Here is a 26260-nt window from a genome sequence, read left to right on the forward strand (position 1 = left end):
TAAAAAAAATAAAAAATAGAAAGAAAGGAAAGATAGGAAAGAAAGAAAGAAGAAAGGAAGAAAGAAAAAAAGAAAAAGGAAAAGGAAAAGAAAAAGAAAAAGAAAGGAAAAGGTAAAGGAAAAGGAAAAAGAAAAAGAAAGAAAAAGAAAAAGAAAGAAAAAAGAAAAAGAAAGAAAAAAGAAAAAGGAAAAGGAAAAGGAAAAGAAAAAAAAGGAAAAGAAAAAGAAAAAGAAAAAGAAAAAGAAAAGAGAAAAAGAAAAAGAGAAAGAGAAAAAGAAAGAAAAAGAAAAAGAAAAAGAAAAGAAAGAAAAAGAAAAAGAAAAAGAAAAAAATTGGGGCAGCCCGGGTGGCTCAGCGGTTTAGCGCCGCCTTCAGCCCAGGGCGTGATCCTGGAGACCCGGGATCGAGTCCCACGTCGGGCTCCCTGCATGGAGCCTGCTTCCCTCTGTCTCTCTGTCTCTGTCTCTCTCTCTTGTCTCTCGTGAATAAATAAATAAAATCTTAAGAAAAAACGAAAAAGCAGTAGGCGGAAAAAAAGAAACCACACAACTCGTTGTCATGACAACCAAACGGGTCTTGAAAACCCCGCCAATCGGCCTGCGGGGCTGCCCGCCGCCTGGCCAATAGGAAGAGCACGGCGCGGGGCCGGCCGCCCAATGGGGGCGCGAGCGGCGCGGCATTTGAATCCCGTCACCGGCGACCTCGCGCAGGGCCCCAGCGGTGCGGGCCGGAGTGCGGGCGGGAGTGCGGGCCGGCGGCGGCGCGGCAGCTGGTGTCCTCCCGGGCCGGGCTGGCCTCCCTGCCTGCCCCTTCCTTCCTTCGCACATGGCGCTGCTCCGACGCCCGACGGTGAGTGCGCCCGGCCGGGCCGCGGGGGGCTCGGGCCGCGCCTCCGGCCTCCCCCTCCCTCTGCGCGGGGCCTCTTGGTCCCAACGGGCCCGGCTCTCGGCTTCTGCCCGCCCCCCTGCGCCCCGGTCGGCTGCCCTCTTGGCGGCGTCCGCGCCGGGGCCCCGCTTCCTCCGGCGGGGGGTGAGGACGGTGTAGGCGGCCCAGGGAGGCGGCAGCTGTCAAGTGAGCCTCTGCAGCGCTGCCCTTGGGCCCCGCGAGCGACCCCCGAGCGCTCTTTGTTGCCAGAGGGCTCTGTGGGACTCCTGGCCAGCTAAGGGGTGGCGCGGGGGCGGGGGCGGGGGGGGGAGGCCTGCAAGAGACGCTTAAGTAGTAAACGGTTCCGATTGGGCAACAGGCGTGGCTGCTTTTCGGGTTTTTCACATTTCGCCTTGCACACGTTTCCCATTTATTTCTGCCCACGAAGTCTTCCAGGCTAAGTTCACTAACATATGCGTTTGTCACTTGAAAAAAAAAAATAATTTCTTTAATCAAGGGTAATAGAGATTTTTGCATATAATTGGGGACAGTAGGGCAGAGATAAAGATGGGTCCAGATTAGTTTGTTTCTTCTTTTTTTGCATATAATTGATTTGCATATAATTGATATTTTGCATATAATTGATATTTTGCATATAATTGGGGACAGTAGGGCAGAGATAAAGGTCCAGATTAGTTTGTTTCTTCTTTTTTTGCATATAATTGATTTGCATATAATTGATATTTTGCATATAACTGATATTTTGCATATAATTGGGGACAGTAGGGCAGAGATAAAGAAGGGTCCAGATTAGTTTGTTTCTTCTTTTTTTTGATAAAAAATTTATTTTTTATTGGTGTTCAATTTGCCAACATACAGAATAACAACACCCAGTGCTCATCCCGTCAAGTGCCCCCCTCAGTGCCCGCCACCCAGTCACCCCCACCCCCCGCCCTCCTCCCCTTCCACCACCCCTACCTACCTAGTTCGTTTCCCAGAGTTAGGAGTCTTCCATGTTCTGTAGTTTGTTTCATTTTTTGCAAAAACTCCCAAGTGTTAATGGTGTTTTGAATGTTTTTGTTTTTGTTTATTGCCTGTGGGCTTGATTTGTATCTAAGTCTACTTTTCCTTTGCTGAAAAAAATAGAGGGCCCTGACACACCTGAGTTCCATCCTCCTGGCTGTAAGGCTAGTTTAAAAGCTGCCAGTTTTCCTCTCCAGATGGCTTTAAACTAAGATTAGTTTAAAGGCTTCAACCCATAAGCATTAACATTTCAAACACTTTTTATTTATTTTTTTTTAAAAAAGATTTTATTTATTTATTCATGAGAGACAACAGAGAGAGGGGCAGAGACACAGGCAGAGGGAGAAGCAGGCCCCATGCAGGGAGCCCAACGTGGGACTCGATCCCAGGTCTCCAGGATCTCATCCGAAGGCAGCGCTAAACCCGCTGGGCCACCCGGGCTGCCTCAAACACTTTTTAAAATTGGCAGTTACTGCTGGAAAAAAAAACCTCAACAGTGTGCTTTTGAGAATCCTAATAAGTTGTACACATTGAGTATTAAGGATCTAAGTTGAACTGACAAGTAATTTTTGTCTCATCCGTCCCATAAAGTTCTTTCATTGTCAAATTCTTTCTGTTCAGGGAAGGCTTGAATTTTCCCTTGCCCCTCGGCCTACCCTGGTAGGTCCATTCTGTCTATCCCTGTAGATCCACTCACACCCCACTGAGAGATTTTTTTTTTTTAAGCATTAGGACCCACAGTTCTCAGGGGTAGGACATGCAGTTTTTTTCCTCATGAAATGTTTATCACTGCTATAATAAACTTTTTTATATGAATTGTTGTTGTTTTTTTTTCTAGCAGGCTCTGTTTCTAAGCATATTCTGTCTAAAGTATGTTAAGGACAACTTATAATTTTTTTATTTCATATCATTTCAACTTTCTGAATTTGAGAGTAAAACTATTTTACCTGTGAAAACGATAACAGCACAATATTATAACAAATAAAAATATGATTTTACTCACAACCTCAGTGCCCTAAACATCTACTTATAAGAGAATCCATGCAATGGCAACCTCATTTTAAAAGGCATTATCTCTAAATATCATGTGTCTAGGAGCACTTCTTCTTTGTAGAATGGCATAAGAATCAAAGCTAGTTTAGGTTTTAAACATCTGGACCTACTATAGGATTAGCATTTAAATAGTGTATTAATTGTACTTGTTATTAATCTCTCTAAAGAAAAGTTTTGCTGTTAGTGAGAGCTTGCATGTAAGGTAGAGAGGCAGAGGGAGAGAGAATCTTAAACAGTAGAATCTACCCAGCACAGAGTGGGGTGGGGGAGGGGGGTGGGTGGGTCTGGCTGGATCTCACAACCCAGAGAGCAGGACATGAGGTGAAATCATGAGTAGGATTCTTTTTTTTAAGATTTTATCTATTCATGAGAGAGAGAGGGAGAGAGGCAGAGACACAGGCAGAGGGAGAAGCAGGCTCCACACAAGAAGCCCGACGTGGGACTCGATCCCGGGTCTCCAGGATCATGCCCTTGGCTGAAGGGGGCACCAAACCGCTGAGCCACCCGGGCTGAGTAGGATTCTTAACTGACTGAGCCACTCTAAAGGATGGGATTATTTATTTTACAGATAAAGTAGATAAGTGATTTGCCTAATTTCAAGTGACATGATCAATCACAAATGGTATTTTTAAACTTTGTAAAAAATGTATCTTTTCCCTCTCACAAATAGGTCACTGCATATTCACCTTCCCAAATTCTACATTTGGGTATCAGACATTAGCAGAGTAGTGTATGTTGTCTCAATTTGTCATTAACTCTCTGTTTTTTTTAGGTGTCCACTGATTTGGAGAATGTTGACACTGGAGTTAATTCTAAAGCTAAAAGTCATGTGACAATCAGACGGGCAGTTTTAGAAGAAATTGGAAATAGAGTTACAACCAGAGCCACACAAGTAGCTAAGGTAACAGCCATGAGGACCGTACATGTGCACACTAGGCTGATTGTGTATAGCTCTGAAGAGCAACACTGGCTGTCTTGCCCTATTTACATTTCTTTTCCTTGTAGAAAGCTCAGAACACCAAAATACCTGTTCAACTCACCAAAACAAATGTCAACAAACAACTGAAACCTACTGCTTCTGTGAAACCAGTACAGATGGAAATGTTGGCTCCAAAGGTAGGATGCTTTGTATTTACGAACGTACAAAGTAGCTTGTTTTTGGCTAGACTGCAGGGGTGCCTTTATCATTGCTGCAACCTTTTTTTTTTTTTTTTTTTTTAAGATTTTATTAATTTATTTGAGAGACAGAGAGAGAGATTGTGAACAGGGGGAGGGGCAGAGGGAGAGAGAGAGGCAAACTCCCTGTTGAACAGGGGATCCAGCACAGGGCTCGATCCCAGGACCTGATTGCATGGGATCCCAGGACCTGATAGCTCATGACCTGAGCTAAAAGCATCTATTTAACTGAATGAACCACCCAGGTGCCCAATCACCTCAACTTTTGTAGAATATTCATAACTAGAGCTCTACTTTGAAAACAGCAGTGTACAAATTGAACATACGCATCCTTTTAATGATGGTACCTTACTATAATGCTTTAACTTTGAATAACAAAGTTAATCACCTTGGTACTCAAATAAATTTAGTGTTCTCAGAGTGAAATGTGGTAGGTTTTATGATCCATTATAAGAATGAACTTGCCAATGAAGGCTGGGGAATCTCACAGTTCATGTAGTATAGGTAAGGTAATGCCCAAATTCTGTGTTGATAAATTGTGGGTCTGTGACTGGTTAGCTCAACTGGAATTAGAATGCTAATGGACCTATTGGCCTGTAATTATAGGACAGGCACTATTGTGCTGAGAATATAATAATAACTACCTTGATCTTTCCAGCTCTTTCTCTGTATGTGTGTGTGTATGTATGTACATTTATTTATTTAATATATAATATATATTATATATAATATATTAATTATATATTATATATAATATAATATATATAATTACATTAATAATATCCATAACATAGTTTGAAAATTTTCAAAATAGCACATTGGACATATTCAAGAAATATATATATTGAGCACTTACTATACACACCCAGTAGTGTTAAGGCTGCTGAAGAGATTTCTTGCCTTGAGGAGACTATCCGGAAGGGGCCTATGTACCTGAAATTAGTAGTTCTGGGGAATGATGCCAGATGCCCCTGGGCAATGGATGATTGAGCATCAAATGTCTGGAGTAGATGGAAGCACCATCCTTCAGAACATACTTCTATGGGAGGAGAGAACACTAAGGGATGGAGTGGTTGGGGGAAACTTCATGGAATGAGTAGGATTTTTAAGGTTAGAGATGATGCTGACAGGAAAGAGCACTTTTTTGGTGGAACAAAGCACAATAGGAATCAAGGCACCAAAGCAGAAATAAGCTTTTTTTTTTTTTTTTTTTTTTTAAGATTTTATTTACTTATTCATGAGAGACTACACACAGAGAGAGAGAAAGGCAGAGACACAGGCAGAGGGAGAAGCAGGCTCCACGCAGGGAGCCCAATGTGGAACTCGATCCCAGGTCTCCAGGATCACACCCTGGGCCCAAGGCAGGAGCTAAACCGCTGAGCCACCCAGGGATGCCCCAGAAATAAGCTTATAATCTTGTCCTCTGGAGAAGGAGTCAGAACACCTAAGCTGGATCAGAAGGTTTGTGTGAATAAGCAGAACATAGAAGTCGAGAAGGTCACAGTTGGATTTGAAGGCTTTGGAATTCGGATTTTATCCCATTAGGCAATGAGGAGCCTGTAGAAAGTTTGAGAAGGTGGGAAATGATGAAAGCTGTGTAGGCTGGCCATGGGAGGGCCATAAATTAGGAGGTATTGCAGTTGTCCAAGCAGGAGCTGATGAGGGTCTTGAACTAGCCTGGATCTCCCCTAAGCACTCATCCATATACCCCTATCTATAAAGGTGCTAGAAACAACATGGAATGTGTTGGGGTGTACCAACTCCTTCCAGGGACAGCCTCCTGTATTATAAGGAATTATTGGGCTGTGTTATTTGCAGAGGAAGAAGAAGACCCTTAAGCACTTGTATATTTAAGAAACCATTTATTCAGTAAGGTAAAGAAATGGGAAAGTCAGGAAAGGGAGGTGGTTCTGGGGACAACATCTCACTTGGCTTTAGATTTGTTGAGGTAACAAACACCCACGGGGAATGGCAGTCAGAAATACGCCAACAACATCTGAAGGAGAGGGCGGACTTGGGAGCTTTCTACTTACAGGTGATGGTTGCACGCATGTTGCTGTTCTAAAGCCAGGACAGCGCGTCCAATGAAGAACTAAAGCTAAAGCTCACAATCCTGAAGATTGACCTTCCTTTCACGAGCCTTTCCTTGGAGGTTTCTAGTGATATCCTGAATGCCAAACCCAAAGCAGCTTTTCAGCTCTAACCTCTTGTATGTTTGTTTGTTTGTTTTTTTAAGATGTTATTATTTATTCATGAGAGGGAGAGACACAGGCAGACAGAGAAGCACAGCTCTGACCTCTTGACCCTTATGCAACATTTGATACGGGTGACTGTGGTTCCTGCTACATGTCCGGAAAGTGATTTGGCAGTGTATTTCAAAAGGTTATTCTCCATACCCAGCAAATCTGGTTTTAAAATTTATCCTGAGAAAATTATTAGAGGCACACCAGGGATTTTTAAATAGTGCTGCAATGAATATCTCTTATATAATAGAGAAATATTAGAAAATTGGTTAAAGCTATCTATTTAAATTCAAGTATAATTAACATACAGTGTTATGTTTCATGTGTTCCACATAGTACAGCAATCCTGTCCATCAATCACTGCTCACCATGATAAGTATACCCTTAATCCCCTTAACCGAATTCAGCATTCCCTCTACCCAACTCCCCTATGGCAACCACTGGTTTGTTCTCTATATTTAAGAGCCTGATTTTTTATTTTTCGGTTTGTCTCCTCTTCTTCTTCTTCTTCTTTTTTTTTTTTTTTAAGTTTGTTTGTTTAGGTATGTAATCTCTACACCCAACATGGGGCTTGAACTCACAACCCTGAGGTCAAGAGTCACATGCTTTTCTGACTGAGCCAGCCAGGTGCCCCTCTCTTTTTTTTAATTGTTTGCTTCATAAAATCTGCTTATGAGTGAAATTGTATGGTGTTTGTCTTTCTCTGTCTGGCTTATTTTGTTTAGCATTAGACCCTCTAGATCCATCCATGTTGTTGCAAATGGCAACATTTCATTCTTCTTTTTTTTAGAGGCTAAGTAATATTCCATTATACACATACACACACACCACATCTATCACCTGTGGATGGATGCTCGGGTTGCTTCCATATCTTGGCCATTGTAAATGATGTTGCAGTAAACATAGGGGTGCATATATCTTCTCAAATTAGTATATTTCATCTTCTTTTTTTTTTTTTTTTTAAATTTTTTAATTTATTTATGATAGTCACACAGAGAGAGAGAGAGAGAGAGGCAGAGACATAGGCAGAAGGAGAAGCAGGCTCCATGCACCGGGAGCCCAACGTGGGATTCGATCCCGGGTCTCCAGGATCGCGCCCTGGGCCAAAGGCAGGCGCCAAACCGCTGCGCCACCCAGGGATCCCAGTATATTTCATCTTCTTTGAGTAAATACCCATAGTAGAATTATCAGAGCAGCTTAAATCCATTTAGTGAAATACATTGACTATTAATATCATGCTTTAGTAGAAAGATGTCAAAATGCATGTTACATTAGTGGAAAAATCAGATTATAACACAATAGATGCAGTACAACCCCAAATTTCCTTTTGTTTTCTTTTTTTAAAGATTATTTGTTTATTAATTTTTCTGAGAGAGATTGTATGTGGGGTGGGAGGAGGCAGGGGATGGAGGAGGGAGGGCAGAGAGAGAGAGAGAATCTTAAGCAGACTCCATGCCCAGTGCAGAGCTTGATTCCATGATCCTGAGATGTCACGACCTGAGCCGAAATCAAGAGTTGGATGCTTAACTGACCGAGCCACCCAGGCTCCTCTGATTTGCTTTTAAAAGTGTGTAAAGTATGCATTTTCTTTGAGGGGAGGAGGAGCAGAGGAAGAGAGGATCTTAAGCAGGCTCCACACCCATTGTAGAGCTTGATCTTACAACCCTGAGATCCTGACCTGGCCGAAATCAAGAGTCGAAATCAAGAGTCAGATACTTAACTGACTGAGCCACCCAGGTGTCCCTAAAAGTGTGCGTTTATATGCAAAATTTGATGGTAGTTATTTTTGAGTATTATGTTGGGCATAAGATTCATTTTCTTCTTTAAAATTTTTGGATTTTTCACTCTAAGTATATATTACCCTTCCAATCAGAGAGGAAGGGAAAAAGACATATTAGAAGAAAAAAAAGAAGAAAAAAACCCCAAAAAACAAAAAAGAACCAAAAATGTTATGAACAAAACAAAGGAGAGATTTCCTCCTGTGACTTCTGCAACTCCACTCTTTCTGAATTAACTCTGCATTTCCTTGGTGACTCTTTGCTTTGGCTTCCTGATAAAATTGAGGCCACAGTGTTTGAGATAAAGAGTTATGGACCTGTAACTCCGTTCATATAAATATCACTTCCATGGCTGAACTGTGCTGCTCATTTTAGAAGACATCAGGGATTAATGAACAATAATTACTTCCAATTCAAATATGCTTTTCTGGGGGATCCCTGGCTGGCTCAGCGGTTTGGCGCCTGCTTTCGGCCCAGGGCGTGGTCCTGGAGTCTCAGGATCGAGTCCTGTGCTGGGTTTCCTGCATGGAGCCTGCTTCTCCCTCTGCCTGTGTCTCTGCCTCTCTCTCTCTTTCTCTGTGTCTCTCATGAATAAATAAATAAAATCTTAAAAAAAACAAAACAAAAAAAAAAAACAAATATTCTTTTCTCTGAGAAATGCAGGACAGAAGAGATCCACAGTTTAGGGAGAGCTCCTCATCCTGACAGATGAGACCCTCTGCTTGCTTGGCTCTGCTCAGCCATATGGCTTTTACTTTGTCATCTGTTCTATCTGCAGTCATTGCTGCTCCTTTATAGCTGGTCCCTGGAGATGTGGAAATACCAGTTGAGCACAGGGTTCTAGCAGCAATGAGCCCTGGAAAATTTATAAGCCCTGTGCTCATGAAAGCAGATGTTCCCAGCCAAATCCACTTACTATACTCTGCAAAACTAGGGGCAAGTCTTATTCTTTGTACCGTATGAAGCAACTGAATCACAAAGGACTCTGGCTGAGAACTTGAAATGGTTTCAGCCATTCACAGATGTTTGCAGAAGCAGATTATCCTGCAATTTTTGGAGAAAACAGTGTTTTTGTTATTTTTTGCTGACCAGTTTGGTTTTGGCAAACACTGAGTTTTTGTGGGAAAGGAAGGAGAAGGTTTTTTTACTAGTCCCCTTGTTTCCTGGGCACTGGAGAAATCAGGTGAATGAACTACCAGCTCTTTCCTCAAGGAGCCCCCAGTCAAATGGAGAAATGTCATCATATGCATTATAATAGGCTGTAGCAGAGATGGATGTAGACTTAGGAGAGGTGCTGGGGAGTCAGAGCTAGAAATTCAGATGAAGTTTTAGATTTACAGATTTAATCTAAGCACTAAATTCAGTGATAGTTGTGGGGCGCTCTGATTAAATGGGGGCCCACCAAATGTATGGTGTCCCAATTGGGTGGAGGCCAGCGGTGTGAGTGGTAAAAGAATTCACCCACAGCAGAACAAGAGAGAAAGTCATTGAATACACCACTAGGGAGCAGTGGGCAGGACAGCAAAGGAGAGACTGTCTGCCAGAAGATTGTGGTGAGGGGACACAGTTCATAGGGTGGAATGAAGGAGTATGGGAATGTATGGAATCTTCCCGTTTTGGGTAATCTTCAAAACTATGCATGGATGTAATTGGTCAGTTAGGGCCTGTGCCTATTTCGAGGTAGTTTGCTTAATGAGCCTGTTTGCATTCAGCTGGGTAGTCACTGTGAGCCCCTTTCCTTTGATCAAGTTTCACTGCTCAAGCGTGTTGCCTAAAAGTGCCTCAACAGTAGTCATTATTCAACTAGGAGAATGTTTTATGGCTAACCATCCCTAATACAAAAACTACATATAAAAGGGAAATAAGGGATCCCTGGGTGGCGCAGTGGTTTGGCGCCTGCCTTTGGCCCAGGGCGCGATCCTGGAGATTCGGGATCGAATCCCATGTCGGGCTCCCGGTGCATGGAGGCTGCTTCTCCCTCTGTCTCTCTCTCTCTCTCTCTCTCTCTCTCTCTCTCTCTCTCTCTGTGTGACTATCATAAATAAATAAAAATTAAATAAAAAAAAAAAGGGAAATAAGGACACCTCGTCACATATTTTTTAAAAAAAGAGTGCCTTTTATTTTTAATCACCCAAGAAACAGTCATAACAAAGCAAAATACCCAGAAATACATGTTGGGGGAGTGCCTGCCACTGAGTATCTGCCTTTGGCTCAGGTCCTGGGATGAGTCCTGCATTGGGCTCCCCATGGGGAGCCTGCTTCTCCCTCTGTCTGTGTCTCTGCCTCTCTCTGTGTGCCTCTCATGAGTAAATAAATAAAATCTTAAAAAAAAAAAAAAAAAAAAACCCTCAAGTACATAGAATAGAAAAAGTCATTTTATTTTTACTACTCTTTCTACCTTCCAAATTCCATTTCACTGTGTTCCCTAAAGCTATTCCCAGTGAATGATTTTGCCTTTCTACAATTGTGTATGTGCCTCTGTATGTACAAGTACGCATTTATTGCTACAAATCATGAGCTATCTAATTGGAAGCAACAGTTTTTCTGGGAGTCCTTTCTTGTTGCACTTAATTGACATTATTATAAACTTAGTAAAAAAAGGAAGTCTGGTTGCGAAAAACTTGCACAAATGCTTACATGTTTGCATATTAATAATAGTATATTCTATCAACAAACCCAGCTTAGTAGTAGGAGAATTTCAGTAGCCTATGCTCAGAGACTCCACCCTGCTCCTGACCAAACAAGAGCTCTCAAGTTCAGCAAAAACTCACATCTTTGTTATTTCTGATATGACTTTTCAGTTGTCTCTGATAACCAACAGAACTCATTCATTAATCTAACTTGAAGGTTTTTATTCTCAGATCACTTTTGTCATTCAAAAGTTTGTGATGGTTAACTAGCTAATGAAGCTTTTAGTCTTGCATGCAGCAGGCACTGGACAGAGGATTGCATAATTGTCCCGTAGGGCTTAGGCTACTACCTGCACAGACAGTGGGGTCTTAGGAAGGATTTTATAATAATTAAATTATTTTGGAGCCCAAAAGGAATGCTTTTAAGAAATTCTAAATTAGGGGTGCCTGGCTGGGCATTCGGTTAAGCATCTGCCTTGGGCTCAGGTCATGATCTCAGGGTCCTGGGATCAAGCCCCTTATCAGGCTCCCTGCTCCTCGGGGAGTATGTTTATCCCTCTCCCTCCCCCATCCCCAAACCCCCCTCCATCACCACTCCTGCTCTCACTCTTGCTCTCTTTCTGTCTCAAATAAATAAATAAAATCTTTAAAAAATAATTCTAAATTAAGGGCCAGAGCAATTATCCATGTCTTTTCCTGCTGGCTTTGGGATATGGCTAAACTCAGGTATACTTCAGAATAGACACGGGTAAACATTTCAAGCTACTAAGGCAGTACACATGGCACATGACTGTAACCTCTGCCTCTTTAAACCAGGCTACCCAGTACTGACTGTACTTCCGGGGGACAGTGATGATGCTTATCCTTGAAACAAACTTATCCTTGAACTTAACCTAGCTGTATGTGCTCATTAAAATACACATCTGACTCTAGTCACTCTTTTTTTTTTAAAAAAAGATTCTAAGTGATTTCTATACCCAACATGGGGCTCAAACCCACAACCCCGAGATCAAGAGTTGCTTGCTCTACCAGCTGAGGCAGCCAGGTGCCTCTGATTCTCGCCACTCTTGCTCATTTCCTTTAGTGGGTTCACTTCCCTTCGGGTAAAATCTAAACTCCTCACTTGGGTTTTCACTCACCTTTCCAGCCCATCTTCTCACACATCATACACTAGCGCCTGCCATCCCAAATCACATATGCTTCCCAGAATGGCCTTTATCTCTTGGCTTCCTCTGGGACTTTGTACGCGCATATCTTTTGCCTACTCATTTTCCTTAAGAGCCTATCCTCTGTGGTAACCTTATCTAGGTTTTTCCCTGGTGCCCCAAGTAGCTCATATTCATCTGAGTTCGTTGAGGTTCTTAAGTTGTTGAATAAATGGCATGTATACCTGCATGACTCTTGCTCCTCTGGCCCTCCCTCAGCTGGAGAACTCTGATGTAGGAGGGAAGGGTTGGTTTTGAACTACTATACATATTTTGCTGCTGCTGTTTCATCCTTCTCTAAGCCTGGAAACTATCATCACAGAGCTTTAATGTTAATTAAAATTGTTGTTTATTATACAGCCTTCTCTTTCTGTATTTTATTTCTTTAATCCATAGTCTTTATAGCCTTGCAGTCTTGTTAGGTTTTACTTTGAGAAGTACCTTTTATTCTTTTAAAAAGTAATGGGTTATTTATACTTCATTATTAAACACTTGTTTTAACTTACTTTATAAATTTTTAATTTGTGTGATTTTTTTTTTATAGTCACCCAGTCAGCATAAGAAAATACTGGGTGTGTACTTCCTTGGTTTCTGCTTCCTTCTATTTTATTCATAGGCCAGAATGTGCTTTCCTGCTTTTAAATTGCCAGTTTCTCAGTTTAGAATAAATTAGTTTGTGAGAGGAAATCTGCATACTCCGAGAAGAGGCTCCAGCTGAAGTGAACTATCAGCTCTAAGAGTTTCTGCACCCAGGTGTCTAAGTTTCTTTGACTCAAATATTTACTGAGTGCCTACTATGTGTGAGGGATGATATAGGTATTTCAGAGGCTGAAGGGGACAAAATCAGTTTAAATAAATGTATTATTTATTTATAAAGGTATTGGTAAATTTATCTATCTATTTATTTATTTATTTACTTGTTTATTTATTTTAAAATATTTTATTTATTCATGAGGGACAGAAAGAGAGGCAGAGACACAGGCAGAGGGAGAAGCAGACTCCATGCAGGGAGCCCGATGTGGGACTCGATCCCAGGACTCCGGGATCATGCCTTGGGCCAAAGGCAGCTGCTCAACTGCTGAGCCACCCAGGCATCCCGTAAATGTATTTATTTATAAATATCATTTCCTACCTCTTCTATCTCTATAAGCTCTATAGAGCTGGCAGTCTAGCAGAGATAGAAAATAATACACGTCATACATAGTAAACTCTGTAATATGTTAGAAGGTTATAGGTTCTCTGGGGATAAACACAGAGAAATGACATGTGTGAAGTGGGGAAATAGGTGGCAGATGGTAATTTGAAATAGGGGTCAGGATAGACCTAATTGAGAAGGTTACATTTAAACAAAACTGGAAGACGGTGAGAGAATTGCCCATGAGGGTGCAGGGACAAAAATGCGAGCATTGTTGGAAGAGGGAGCACTCTTGTGGTCAGGGAGGCTGCCGTGAGGCAAACCCAGGGGAGAGAAATAGGAGACAGGTCAGCAGAGGAAGAGGGCCAAGCTAGATCATGCAGGCCCTCAGGCCACCTTGAGGACTTCTGGTTTTCTCTTGGAGTAAAATCTGAGGATTGTATACAGAGGAGTATATCTCTAAAAACTTCATCTACTACATCTTGAATTCCTCATGTCTTACTGTGAAATTTATTGTTTTGGCTTTCACATATTTTAACAATGCGTATGATACTCTTAAACCTGTTGACTCTGCGCATATGTGGCCATGATTAACGATTCAGGCTCCTGCCGATGTAGTGGTATGTGCACTTTAATTCGTTCACGTAGGGTCCTCCGCCGGCCCTGGAGGAGATCTCCATGAAGGAAGAGAACCTCTGCCAAGCTTTCTCTGATGCCTTGCTCTGCAAAATTGAGGACATTGATCAAGAGGACTGGGAAAACCCTCAGCTCTGCAGTGACTATGTTAAGGATATCTACCAGTATCTACGGCAGCTTGAGGTGAGCGCGCCTTTTGTGCTTTGACTGTGGAATGTGGAATCTACCCACAGCTGGGAAGGAAATGAGGTCTGTTTTTTTTTTTTTTTTAAGATTTTATTTATTTATTCATGAGAGAGAGAGAGAGACACAGGCAGAGGGAGAAGCAGGCTCCATGCAGGGAGCCCGACGCGGGACTTGATCCCGAGTCTCCAGGATCTTCACCCTGGGCTGAAGGCGGCACCAAACCGCTGAGCCACCCCGGCTGCCCTGAGGTCAGCTTTTTAAACTTTTAATTCTGCCAACAGGTTCTGCAGTCCATAAATCCACACTTCTTAGATGGAAGAGAGATAAACGGACGCATGCGTGCCATCCTGGTGGACTGGCTGGTGCAAGTCCACTCCAAGTTTAGGCTGCTGCAGGAGACTCTGTACATGTGCATCGCCGTCATGGACCGATTTTTACAGGTAAGTGTGGCTTCGGGGACATTGTACCAGTGGCTCACTGTAATTGCATTTATGCAACACCAGAGGGTGATAACCTGGAAGAAAAGATCAAAAGCCACTTTGTGAGAAACCGAGGAACTTGAGGTGCTAGAAGAGGAAGGAGCCAGGTGTGTCCAACCTCTGGTGACGCTGACCAGTGCTAGGCATTTCTGCTGGCTCAGCCTTCCATGGAGTGCTGGGGGCGGGAGGTCAACGCTGCATGGCCAGTCTTTCTTCAAAGGAAACATAGCAGCAAGAGGTCTGAAAGTCAACCGGAAGCCTGTGGTGCCTGCGGGCACTGGTTTCTCAGGCCTGCTTACGGGATTTCCCTGTAGCTTATAGTTTGGTACTCCTTGGTGTTAAGTTTTCTCATCTGAAAAATGAGGATTTTAGCTAGAGAATATTGCAGTTTCCAGGCAACTGTGACATGACTGGGGAAAAGAGAGGACGCAGAATTATTTAAGAAGGATATGTGTGGGGAGTGTACTGAGAACGGAAGCTCTGAAGTGGAAGAATGTCAGAAATTAAGCTGAGAGGTGGAAGTGATCATCAAAAAATAGTTATCAAATGCAGACACAAAACACTGATCAAAAAAAAAAAAAACAAAAAAACCCCACTGATCAGTTAGAAGAAATGCCAGACATTAAGCACACTAGTGTGCTATCCACCAGCCAGTAGCCCTGCAGATAAGGATTTATTAAAGTCAACATTTAGGATACAGTTCAGGTATAAATTCACAGTAATAATTGTGTTTATTATAATAATGACTGAGATACTGCAAAATCCTATGAAAGCATAGATTCAGTGGTTTACATTATACATTCCTCATGGGGTAGGAGAGTAGTTAATTTTAAGTAGATTTTCATTAAGAGTTGAAGCAAGGAAAGCAAATTCCCCTTAAAAAAAAAATTAAGGGAAACACTTATACCATGAACTGTGATTTTCCCCAACTTTGAATCTTTTTCCAATGTTCTTTAGGCTGAATAATGAATGCACTTTTGGTAAGGATTAAGAAAGTGTTTGAGAGATCCCCTTCCTCATCCCTAGGTATCCATTATTTTATCCTGCTTTGGGGCTTGGCCTCATCTTGAGGCAGACATGTTGAATGCCGGGTGGGGCTTCACCCAGACTCAAGCCGGGATGACGGGGCTGGAGCACAGACCAGGAGATTGGTTCTTAGGCATAATCTATATACCCAATGTGGGGCTCAAACCCACAACCCCGAGATCAAGTCACACACTCCACCGACTGAGCCAGCCAAGTGCCCCTGATGGTACTTGCTATTAACGTGTAGGTTACCTGTGCTTGTAAGAGGGATGCAAGCAGAGACAATGTGTGCTTCTCTGGGATGTGGTCCCCTCTCACTTTCCAGAGCCCCAGAGGCCCAGTCCTCTCGTTAGATAGGACTTTTGACACGTTCATCTTCAATTAGGTTCAGCTGGTTTCTCGTAAGAAGCTTCAGCTGGTTGGGATTACAGCTCTGCTCTTGGCTTCCAAGTATGAGGAGATGTTTTCTCCAAATATTGAAGACTTCGTTTACATCACAGACAATGCTTATACCAGTTCCCAGATCCGAGAAATGGAAACACTGATTTTGAAAGAACTGAAATTTGAGCTGGGTCGACCTTTGCCACTGCATTTCTTAAGACGGGCATCAAAAGCTGGGGAGGTAAGTGCCTCCAGTCCATACCAGACTTTATTTTGCTGCTTGTTGTCTTATCCTAGAAACATTGATCCAATTAAAAGACAACTTAGGCATTTATAGGAAACATCTTTTCAATAAGTTCTAATGCATATCTCTCAGTTCTTAAGAGAAAAGACCTCATGCTCTGTGTTAGTAACACACTGTGGAATTAGGGCAGTTGCTGAGCAGGACTGGTGAGTTGAGTGGATTTGAACTCCTAGGCCTTCACCTAGGATTTTGCAAGAGGGTCATAGTAACCATGCTTCTCATTGTCCTTGGCTGTTCTTTTGTAGGTTGATGTGGAACAGCATACTTTAGCCAAATATTTCATGGAGCTGACTCTCATCGACTATGACATGGTGCATTATCACCCTTCAAAGGTGGCAGCGGCTGCTTCCTGCCTGTCCCAAAAGATTCTGGGCCAAGGAAAATGGGTAAGTGTTGGGTTAAGAAATTAGGTTATATTTCCCGCCCTCTTGATATGAAAGGCCTTAGCATTTTCACAACACTATCCTTGAAGCAGTTGTTAAAACCCAGAGGCCTAAAAGAAGGCTGCTTGGAATGCTTCAGATGGAGACTGAGTAATCACGTCATGGCACCAAGTGTGCTTAGAGTTGTGAAGACTGAGGAAGGCCACCAATGACTTGTGTGCTAACATTTCTGGGATCTTTGGTTAAGTGAAACAAACAAGTTGTCAAGCATATATGACAAAGCAAGGCCAAGGCCTGACTGATTTCGCCAGTAAAGATAAAAGGAGCCACTTTTAGATTCATATAAGTAGCCAAAGCTGCCAGCAATCTGGGTCCTTATCTCACACACCAAAAAAGGGACCAGATGACTGCAGTGTGAGTCCTGGGATACCCTTCTGTGGTCGAGCAAATTCTAGACTGCCACTAAGCAGTCTTATAGTCTGTAGATGTACCCCAAGAGCGACAGGATGGAAGCCTCATCAGAAGCCAGGTGTTAAGAAACAGTTTTGTAATAGCCTCTTGGCGGGGAGATCCGGAAGGGAATGGGAGCAGCTCCTCCCACGCCTCCATCCTCTGCTGTTCCAGGAGGATCACAAAACATTTTGCCGAGACAATATAAGCTGTGGTTCAGGCCTTTGCCTGGGTGGCCCTATGTGGATACACGCAAGATTGCCAGGGCACCATAGCAGAGCTGTTCCTCTACACAAGTGTATACGTTTGACATTTTATATAAGATAGAAGGGGAATAAGAGAGAGAGTGTATGTGTGCTTATGTATTTTCTAATTTTTCAAAAACTACATGTAGACCAGAAACTAATGAAAATCATACCTGTGGGATTGAGAGGGAACAGTGTAGTAAGCTGATGATGAGAACAGGACTTCTGGTTGTAACTTTTTAGTAATTGTGTACAATATAATGTAACTTTTTTGGCTTTTGAACAATATGAGTGTTGATGCAAAACTCTAAATGGAATTAAGCAGAAACAACAATGTCACTATATATCAAATTGGTAACAGAACACAGGGAAGAATTAATTCAAATAACTTTTAAAGGCAATATTCTAACTGTGCATCCTTAGTGGTATGTGGTTAGGCAAATCAAAGAACTAAAAAATGTAACATGTTTAAAGTTTACTTAGGAGATATATTGTTAATAATAATCTGTTATTATAATTGTGAAACTTTTTATGAATATTACAGAATAAAGCAAACATTCAGGTTACCAAAGACTAAAATTTTCACCATAAGAAGAGAGATAATATATTATTAACAATTGAAAACAAAAGGAAAACCCTGTAACATTAAATCTGTTTTGGAAATATGAGTAAACTAGTAATGACAGGAACCGGAAACAATGATAGCCACGTAGCAATGCACATATGTAGTGCCCACATCTTGGATACTAAATGCCATAACCCACTAGGAACTAGGCATCCCTGGAGAAACACTAATATCAGGCCTGTGGCAGAGGAAGCACAAGGTGAGCCTAGGTCAATTTTTTTGTGTGTGTGGGTTTTGTTTTGTTTTCTTGTTTTTTGCCTAGATCAATTTGTAATAGATACCAAGCAAATTCTCAAAGATCAATGGGGCACATTAAAAGGACATTAGGGAAAAAAAAAAAAAAAAGGACATTAGGAACTGGCTTGAAAGAGCTCTTACTAAATCTGAGGTTTTTTCTTTTTAAATTTAATTTTGTCTTTTAAGATTTTATTTATTCATGAAAGATTCACAGAGAGAGGGAGAGACATAAGTAGACGAAGAATCAGACTCCCCACAGGGAGCCTGGTGTGGGACTCAATCCTGGGACCCCGCGATCACAACCTGAGCTGAAGGCAGATGCTCAACCAGTGAGTCACGCAGGTGCTCCTAAATCTGAACTTTAAAAAGAACAGGGACAGTAATAGATTGTAACGCATTTTTATAAATCCATGTGTTTATAATGTTACAAAAGAAAGAATGGAAGAGGGGGCCTTTTTTTTTTTTCTTAAATCAGTAGAATAACAGCTGATTAAGACAGAAAGAATGGTAGAGTTAGAAATCAAATTGTAGGGGTGCCTGGGTGGCTCAGTCGATTAAGGTCTAGTCTTGATCTCAGGGTCCTGGGATTGAGCCCCATATCCGGGTCTCTGCTCCATGGGGCGTCTGCTTCTCCTTTTCCCCTACTTGCTCTCCCCCCCCTTTTTTTTTAAACATTTTATTTATTCATGAGAGACACCCCCCCACACACACACACACAGAGAGAGAGAGAGAGTCAGAGACACATCCATGGGAGGGAGAAGCAGGCTCCATGCAGGGAGCCTGACGTGGGACTCGATCCTGGGTCTCCAGGATCACACCCTGGGCTGAAGGCGGCACTAAATCGCTGAGCCACCTGGGCTGCCCTCCCTTTCAAATAAATAAATAAAATAAAATAAAAAATCGAATTATAACTCCTAATGCAATAACCAATTCAAGCAAGAATCAACTGATGCTTAAGGTGAAATAGTTTTGGAGAACAAGATTCACATGGTCTCAAAATATCCCCCCCACAGATCTATAGTAATTCTGAAGAAAAACCATGCCTCTGTGATAGAGCGGTCTGGCACTTACCACCTTAACCTGGTAATCAAGCTTGGCATCACCGGTGGTAGGACCTCTTGACTTGACTGGTCTTCTGGTGCAGTAGGATGTATAGATGATCGCCTATATGAAATTCATACCCAAAATGTTTGACATGAATCCAATTGTCAGGAAACACTGAGATTTAAAATGTGGGACACTTTTTTTTTTAAGATTGTTTGATTGATTGATTAGAGAGAGAGAGATAAAGAGTGAGCATGAGGAGGGGAGAGGGGCAAAGGGAAAGGGAGAAGCAGACTACCCCCCTAAGAAGGGAGCCTGACGTGGGGCTTGATTCTAGGACCCTGAGATCACAACTCAAGCCAAAGGCAGCCGCTCAATTGACTGAGCCACCCAGGTACCCCAAAATGTGGGACATTCTAAAAGTAACTGGCCTGGATCCTTCAAACAAGTTGTCATGTCAAGCCAAGAAAATAGGAGTCATTTTTTTAAATTAAAAAAAAAAAATTCAGATACACTTCATGTACCTTGGTTGGCCTGGATTCAGAAAGGAAAATCTGTAGAAGATATTTTTGGAACTATGGGAGAAATTTGAGTATGGACTATGTACTAGATGATAGTGTGGAAATGTTGATGTTTTTTCTGTGATAATGATTTGTGGCTAGATAGGAAAATACTTTTTTTTTTTTTTTTTTGAAGATTTTATTTATTTATTCATGACAAACGCACAGAGAGAGAGAGGCAGAGACACAGGCAGAGGGAGAAGCAGGCCCCATACAGGGAGCCCGATGTGGGACTCTATCCCAGGACTCCAGGATCACGCCCTGGGCTGAAGGCAGGCGCTAAACCGCTGAGCCACCCAGGGATCCCCGGAAAATACCTCTTAGGGATGTTTCTGAAACATTTAGAAGTGATGTGTCATGGTGTCTGCAACTCCTGTTCAAATGGTTCAAAAATTGTACGTGAATACATACATACACAATATTTGCTGAACCATTTGCAATTTAGTTGCAGACACCATGATAAAGTGGCAAAATGTTAAATATAAATGAATCTACACAAAGGATAAACAGACGTTCATTATAATATTTCAGTTTTTCTGTGCATTTGAAATTTTTTGAAATTAAAAACAAAGCTGCTAGTACATGAATGATACATGGTCCTGATATGATAACAGTGACTCATTTTAGCTCAATTACTTTACTCTTAGACCTGCCTTCCTTGGGCTCTAAAACTATTAACTATAGGTCTCCCTGTTTTCTGGGAATTGATTTCAAAAGACCAGAAGTTGTGTTATTTGAGAATTACTCCTACTACTACTACTACTACTTCTTCTTTTTAAGATTTTATTTATTAGAGAGAGTGAGTGAGAGAGAGGAGTAGAGGGAAAAGCAGAAGCAGACTCTTCACTAAGCAGGGAACCCAACGTGGAGCTGGATCCCTGGACCCTGGGGTCATGATCTGAGCCAAAGGCAGAGGCTTAACTGAATGAACCATTCAGGCGCCCCTATTCTTGCTTCATTCTTTTTCTTTAAACTATTTAAGATTAAGATTAAATTGTGATTTATTTTCCCAATTACATTGTGCATATGACACAGATGTACTTTAGCCTTTAGAATTTTATCACAGAACTGAAATAAAGTCAGGCTACAGACACTTACACACTTTACACATAGGTGATAGGTCTTATTATCAAACAGGAACTATCCTGTTGCTTGATTTTTGTTCTCTGGGAGCCTAGGTCACAAGGCTGGGGGTAGAGGCTTCTCTGTTCTCCAGTGCTTACGTACACAGGGCCAAACAAGAATTCCAGGTAATCTTAGTTCTTCTGAATTTCATAGATTCGACTGCCACTTGTGGCCCATATTTCTTAGTTCTGAACCTCTTTCCCTGACAGTATGGATATCTGGACTCTTGAGCTCCCCACCAGCCACTGCCCAGTAGGGCTTTGATGAGGGGTGGGTAACACGTGAGAACTGCTAGTCCCAGGTTCTGCCATTCCTGTGAAGCAGGCATTCCTTTGTTGGGTTTTGTTTTTACTCTGTCCTACTTTCCATCCCTTTTCAGTGTGGTGATAGAGGTTAGCATGCAAGTTTTGTTACTTGGAGGAGCCTACATACCTGTGCAACCTTCTTTAAAAAATGATATAGGACCTTTGACACTTGATTTAGCTGAAGCTGTACATCGTCTTCCTTTAGTCTCGCTCAGAGCCAAAGTCATCTGGCATTTACTGGCTGCTTTGCTGGCAGCATGATAGTGTTTAGGGCTGTTACTGAATTTTCAAAAGGTAAGAATATAGTTTTACAGCTTTTATGTAAGTGATAAGTGATGTCAGCATGTATAAGCCGTGCTTTTCTAAAGAAGTGAAGCCTTTATCTTGCCCCTACTCTTTGCGTTGTGTTCCAGAACTTAAAGCAGCAGTATTATACTGGATACACAGAGAATGAACTATTGGAAGTCATGCAGCACATGGCCAAAAATGTAGTGAAAGTCAATGAAAACTTAACGAAATTCATCGTAAGTACTCCTTCCTAAACTGTGGAAAGCATTAGATTATGGGTTTTGTGAATGAGGGTATGTGTATGTATGTGTTTGTGTTTTCATGTAATACTGGCATATGTGAGAATCTGTTTTAGCACAAACTCTTTTTCAGTACAGCAGGGGATGGAGCATACTGATATACCCCAAAAGCAGACTTTCTTTAAAACACGGTAGCTAGGCTGTGTCCAGGCCCAGTGTAGGCAGCCAGCCAGGCATTCAGTGCGTTTAGCCATGCTCATCCTTGCATCCTGGGGATAGCACTCAGGAGTCAGGGGAGGTGCTCACCATGACATCTGGAACACCCCGAAGGGCCCTGTGGAAGGCTGGGGTATTCAGGACCCCTGTTCGGGACCTTTTGGGACAATGACCAGAAGGCACCTGAATTGCAAGCATGATGGAGGAGGAGGGGCAAGAAACCTATTCAGAGAGCTTCCCGGGATATCTGTGGAGTCAGACAGATTGGGTGCTGTCCTGTGCTTGTGTGACAGAAAATCACTAGGGATCTGGTGACAAAGAGCCAGCATCTGTGCCAAGTGTCCTCACAACCTGATTCACTTCCTTGCGTGAGCTTTCTGCATAGCTCAGCACACCGTGGAAGTGGAACGTGTTTTCAGGCCTGAGGGTGTTGTCTGGGATCTGCTGAGCACTGGTTGCCACTTGCTTTTATTGCCAGTTACTGCTCCCATCCTGGCAGACCTGTTATGTCCTGATGGTACTTAGGTATGACAAACACGGCTCCCACCTCCCACCCCTCTGGCCACATAGGAGAGAAAGCCTCCTCCTTGGACCTTGACATCGTTTATGCCTCCACCACCTGTGCTACCAGCTGGGCTCTATCTGTTGCTGGGCACAGAAGGAAATTGTCAGGTGCCAGACATTATGACCTCAGACTATTTGCTGGCTTCAGTGATGCGGCATCTTCAATTGGAGATTGTGGGTCTGGCCCTTATGTACTTGGGAGTTAGACTAGGAATGAGGTATAAGGTGGGGGTCCTGATGTGTGACCTAATCACAGATGACTTCTGCAGGCCATCAAGAATAAGTATGCAAGCAGCAAACTCCTGAAGATCAGCACAATTCCTCAGCTGAACTCAAAAGCCATCCAAGAGCTTGCCTCGCCTCTGATGGGACGGTCGTAGGCTGCCGTGGCCCTGGGGGGAGAATGCTTCGTCCGTGCACTTTGTCTTACTGATTTGGAACTCTTCACTTTGTATATAGTCCTCTGGTCTATTTCATGAAAAATTTTCTTAGACCTATTTTCTAAGTGTATATTGAGGAAAAATAAAGCTATTAATTTTTCTTAAGGTATCCTGTGTGTATTTATTTGTGTTTTATACTGAATAAAGTCAGCAGAAGCTTAGTCTAACTTCTTTTTTGAGATATTATGAATAGCATGAATTGAAAATGGGAGGATAACCATGACAATGGTCTTTCTAGAACCTACTCAACTATCTTATCCTATACAGGAACACCTGGCTCACTGGAGTGAGGGCAACCTGAATTGCAAGGAGGAACCCTCATAATGTGTCTCTGTCTCAAAGGCACAGTGGGGACCAGGAACGTCGTCCTAAAGGCCAACATTGGATAACGAAAATGGCCTGCAACACCTTGTTAGAGTTGAAGGTTGGAATGCATTTTCCTATTTAAGCTAATGTCATAGGTTATTGTTTGTTACTTATTTTTTGGCAGGCAGTCAATCACATTTGACATTCTCCGGCAGCCCGGGTGGCTCAGAGGTTTAGCGCCGCCTTCAGCCCAGGGTGTGATCCTGGAGTCCTGGGATCAAGTCCCACGTCAGGCTCCCTGCATGGAGCCTGCTTCTCCCTCTGCCTGTGTCTCTGCCTCTCTCTCTCCCTCCCTCCCTCTCTCTCTCCCTCTCTCTCTCTCTCTCTCTCTCTCTCTCTCTCTCTCTCTCTCTCTCTCGGACTCTCTCATGAATAAATAAAAACAAAACAAAACAAAACAAAAAAACCATTATTCTCTAAGGGGGAATGCATTCTCAGTCATAAATGAGTGCCTTATGGCAACAACTTCCCAAAGTATTAGTTCAATACATGTTAATTGCTTTTTGAGAGAAAGGAGCAGCTAGTCAAATACATTTGGGAAACATTGCAAACTCACATTAAGATTCATAAAGGCTCTGAAGCTTTGCAGTAAACTAACTCCGCCTTCCCCCAAGGGAGAGTGTGATAAAAGCTGCCTTCTGTGTGACAGTGAGGTCTGCAGGTGCTGGTTCTGTGACTCACCTGTGGCTTGTGACTGTCCCAGGAGGAGAGCCTGGGTGGCTCCAGCGAGGGCTCGCTCCCCACCTCTCTCCCTAGGCAGGTCTGGGCCACCTATGCAAGTGCTGAGCACTTGGAGGAACCAGGAATCTGTATATATTGAAGTCCTGGTGTAAGGTTTTCTAAGTATCCCTTGTTGAGTGAGGCTTGTTCCCATGGCACCCTTACACTGACTTGGGTCACACATGTGAATAGTAATGAAGTGAGACCACGCAGGGAGCTTTCCTGGCTCTGAAAAGCAAAGTTATTTCCCAGGGATGTGTGTGCTCCAACTTCTCATCAAGAAGGGGATGGGTTTTGTGGGAATATTTTATAGCTTATTGCATATTTTGCTTAGTTAAATATTAAATACACTGACTCAGGAAATTCATACTTCCAGGATGTCATAAAAAAAAGACCTTTAAGATACTTCCTTATGTGCCACGGCAGGCACCCAAAAGTAAAGTGTTATAAATGTGAGAGAAGCTGTAAAAGTAGGAATCATAATATCATAAAAACACCGAATTCGAAAATGAGATGATGTAACCACAGTTTGAAGAGCACACATCCTGAAGCTGGATTCCATGGGTTTGAGTCAACTTGACAGCTGTGTGGAGCTGTTTCTGTAAAATGGGGCTAAGAGCATCTCCCTCATAGTGCTGAAGTACTGGGTAAGATATGGCCAGCCCTGAGCAGTGTCTGGATATGCCCCAGTGTTAGTGGCTATTAGTTGAAGGATCTTGGAAAGAGACGGACTCTGGGCATTCAAAGATATGTTAGACACTGTGCTTGCCCATCGAAGGAGTTTGCAAATTTAAAGCTATTGAGTCCTATTTGTGAGGTTTTCTTCCTTTTTAAAAAAATTGTTGATTCTTGCTTTTTGAGAAAAAGAGAATTGGAAATTGAAAGGTTGACGTTAGCCTATCAAACTCCTTGGTACTAGCTGGATTGAAGACAAAAATGAAAAGCATGGGCCTTGGGGTCAGATCAAGGGTCAAATGATGGTTCCTCTACTTACAAGCTCCGTGACCTTGGGCAAGGTAGTGAACTGTACTGAGCCTTTCATTGCTAAGTGGTCTTAGCCTAGGCCATGCCTGTCAGAGGGGGCAGGTACAGGACTGGAGGATGGAAAGGTGTGAAGTAACTGGTAAGAGTGAAACTCCTAAGTTCAGGAGCAGCTGTGAAGGCCAGCTAGGCCTCGGGAGAGACCCAACACGAGGCAGGAAAGGGAGCGAGCAGATGTTGCAGAATGGCTTCCGCTCTCTGACCATAAAAGTGAAGGGTACCAGGAACATCATTAGGTTCTCCACTGAAGATGCGTCCTGTGCGTACTGCATTCCTGAGACCATGCTAAAAGCAGCAAGTAGAGGCAGGGGCCCTTAGTCTGCCCAGCTCCACTCGGGAGGTCTGCGGAGTCTGGAGGGAGTCCAGAAGAGAAAAAATTGGGATTTTCTGTAAGCCTCGCTCTGTGGCACGCAAGCCAGCGAGATCATCAGTTACGTGGGCAGTTACAGGATTACGTGGTGGCCGGGTTGTCTCGCTCTTGTTCTTGTGGACATCGCTGCCTGGAAGGAGACATGCCTGAAGGGGAAGATCTCTCCCTGGTGCCCTGGCAAGCTGCTCTCTGCACTGAGGCTAATTCTCCCAGCAAGAGACTCCCAGCTTCCCTGGCAGTGAGGCCATGTGAGTTTGGGGAAGGGCTGAGGGAGAGGGAGAAGCAGACTTCCTGCCTGGCAGTAGGTGGGGCACATGGGGGCAGGACTGGGGCTGTTCTTGCTGCCTTTGTGGATGTTAGACTCAGTGTCTGTGCTGTCACCTAGAGCCTGAGGGGTCCCAGTTACACGTCAGATTAAAGGCCAGTCATTAAATTAAAAGCAGCCGAGACTGATTTTTTCCCTCAGGGAGTTTTTTTTTTTTTTTTTAATGCATAACATTAGGAAAACTAGGTAAAGCCAATAATTTTTGTTCTGAGTGTAGCTGGCACACAATGCCTCAGTAGTTTCAGGCATACAACTCAGGGATTTGACAATTTGATACGTTCTGCTGTGTTCACAAGTGGAGCTACCCTCTGTCTCCTCACATCACTGTTACAGTGTCACTGACTGTATTCCCTACACTGTGCCTTCTATTCCGATAAGGGACTCATTCCATGACCAGAAGCCTCGATCTCCCACGCCCCCTCACCCATTTTGCCCTTCCCCCGACCCCCTCCCCTCTGCCAACCACCAGTTCTCTGTATTTATAAATCTGATTCTGTTTTTTGTTCATTCTTTTTTTTTCCTAGATTGTACTTACGAATGGGATCACATGGTATTTGTCTTTCTCAGCCTTATTTCACTTAGCATCGTACCCTCTAG

The 26260-nt window shown here is 42.9% G+C and overlaps 1 protein-coding gene and 1 long non-coding RNA gene across 4 annotated transcripts; one reads left to right on the top strand and one right to left on the bottom strand.

The window, feature by feature from the left end:
• The first annotated feature begins 693 nt into the window (after positions 1-693).
• On the top strand, positions 694-22950 carry CCNB2 (cyclin B2). Of its 2 annotated transcripts, XM_025472641.3 has the most exons (9): positions 695-850; positions 3714-3842; positions 3947-4057; positions 13757-13927; positions 14212-14370; positions 15821-16057; positions 16366-16506; positions 21508-21618; positions 22671-22950. In XM_025472641.3, exons 1-9 carry the CDS (start codon positions 827-829, stop codon positions 22779-22781), a joined length of 1194 nt encoding a protein of 397 aa, XP_025328426.3. In that variant the 5' UTR covers positions 695-826; the 3' UTR covers positions 22782-22950. The 2 variants fall into 2 exon arrangements, with proteins under 2 accessions (XP_025328427.3, XP_025328426.3); XM_025472642.3 differs by lacking the exon at positions 13757-13927 and having other exon boundaries at positions 694-850.
• LOC118352855 (uncharacterized) lies at positions 14315-26076 on the bottom strand. Of its 2 annotated transcripts, none has more exons than XR_007407253.1 (3): positions 23889-26076; positions 19132-19224; positions 14315-14444 (listed from the first exon to the last, which is right to left on the bottom strand). It is a non-coding gene; the product is annotated as an uncharacterized LOC118352855 (long non-coding RNA). The 2 variants fall into 2 exon arrangements; XR_004810718.2 differs by lacking the exon at positions 14315-14444 and adding an exon at positions 17370-17505.
• Positions 26077-26260: the final 184 nt, after the last annotated feature.

This window comes from Canis lupus, chromosome 30 (assembly GCF_003254725.2).
Source record: "Canis lupus dingo isolate Sandy chromosome 30, ASM325472v2, whole genome shotgun sequence".
NCBI classification, from domain to species: domain Eukaryota; kingdom Metazoa; phylum Chordata; class Mammalia; order Carnivora; family Canidae; genus Canis; species Canis lupus.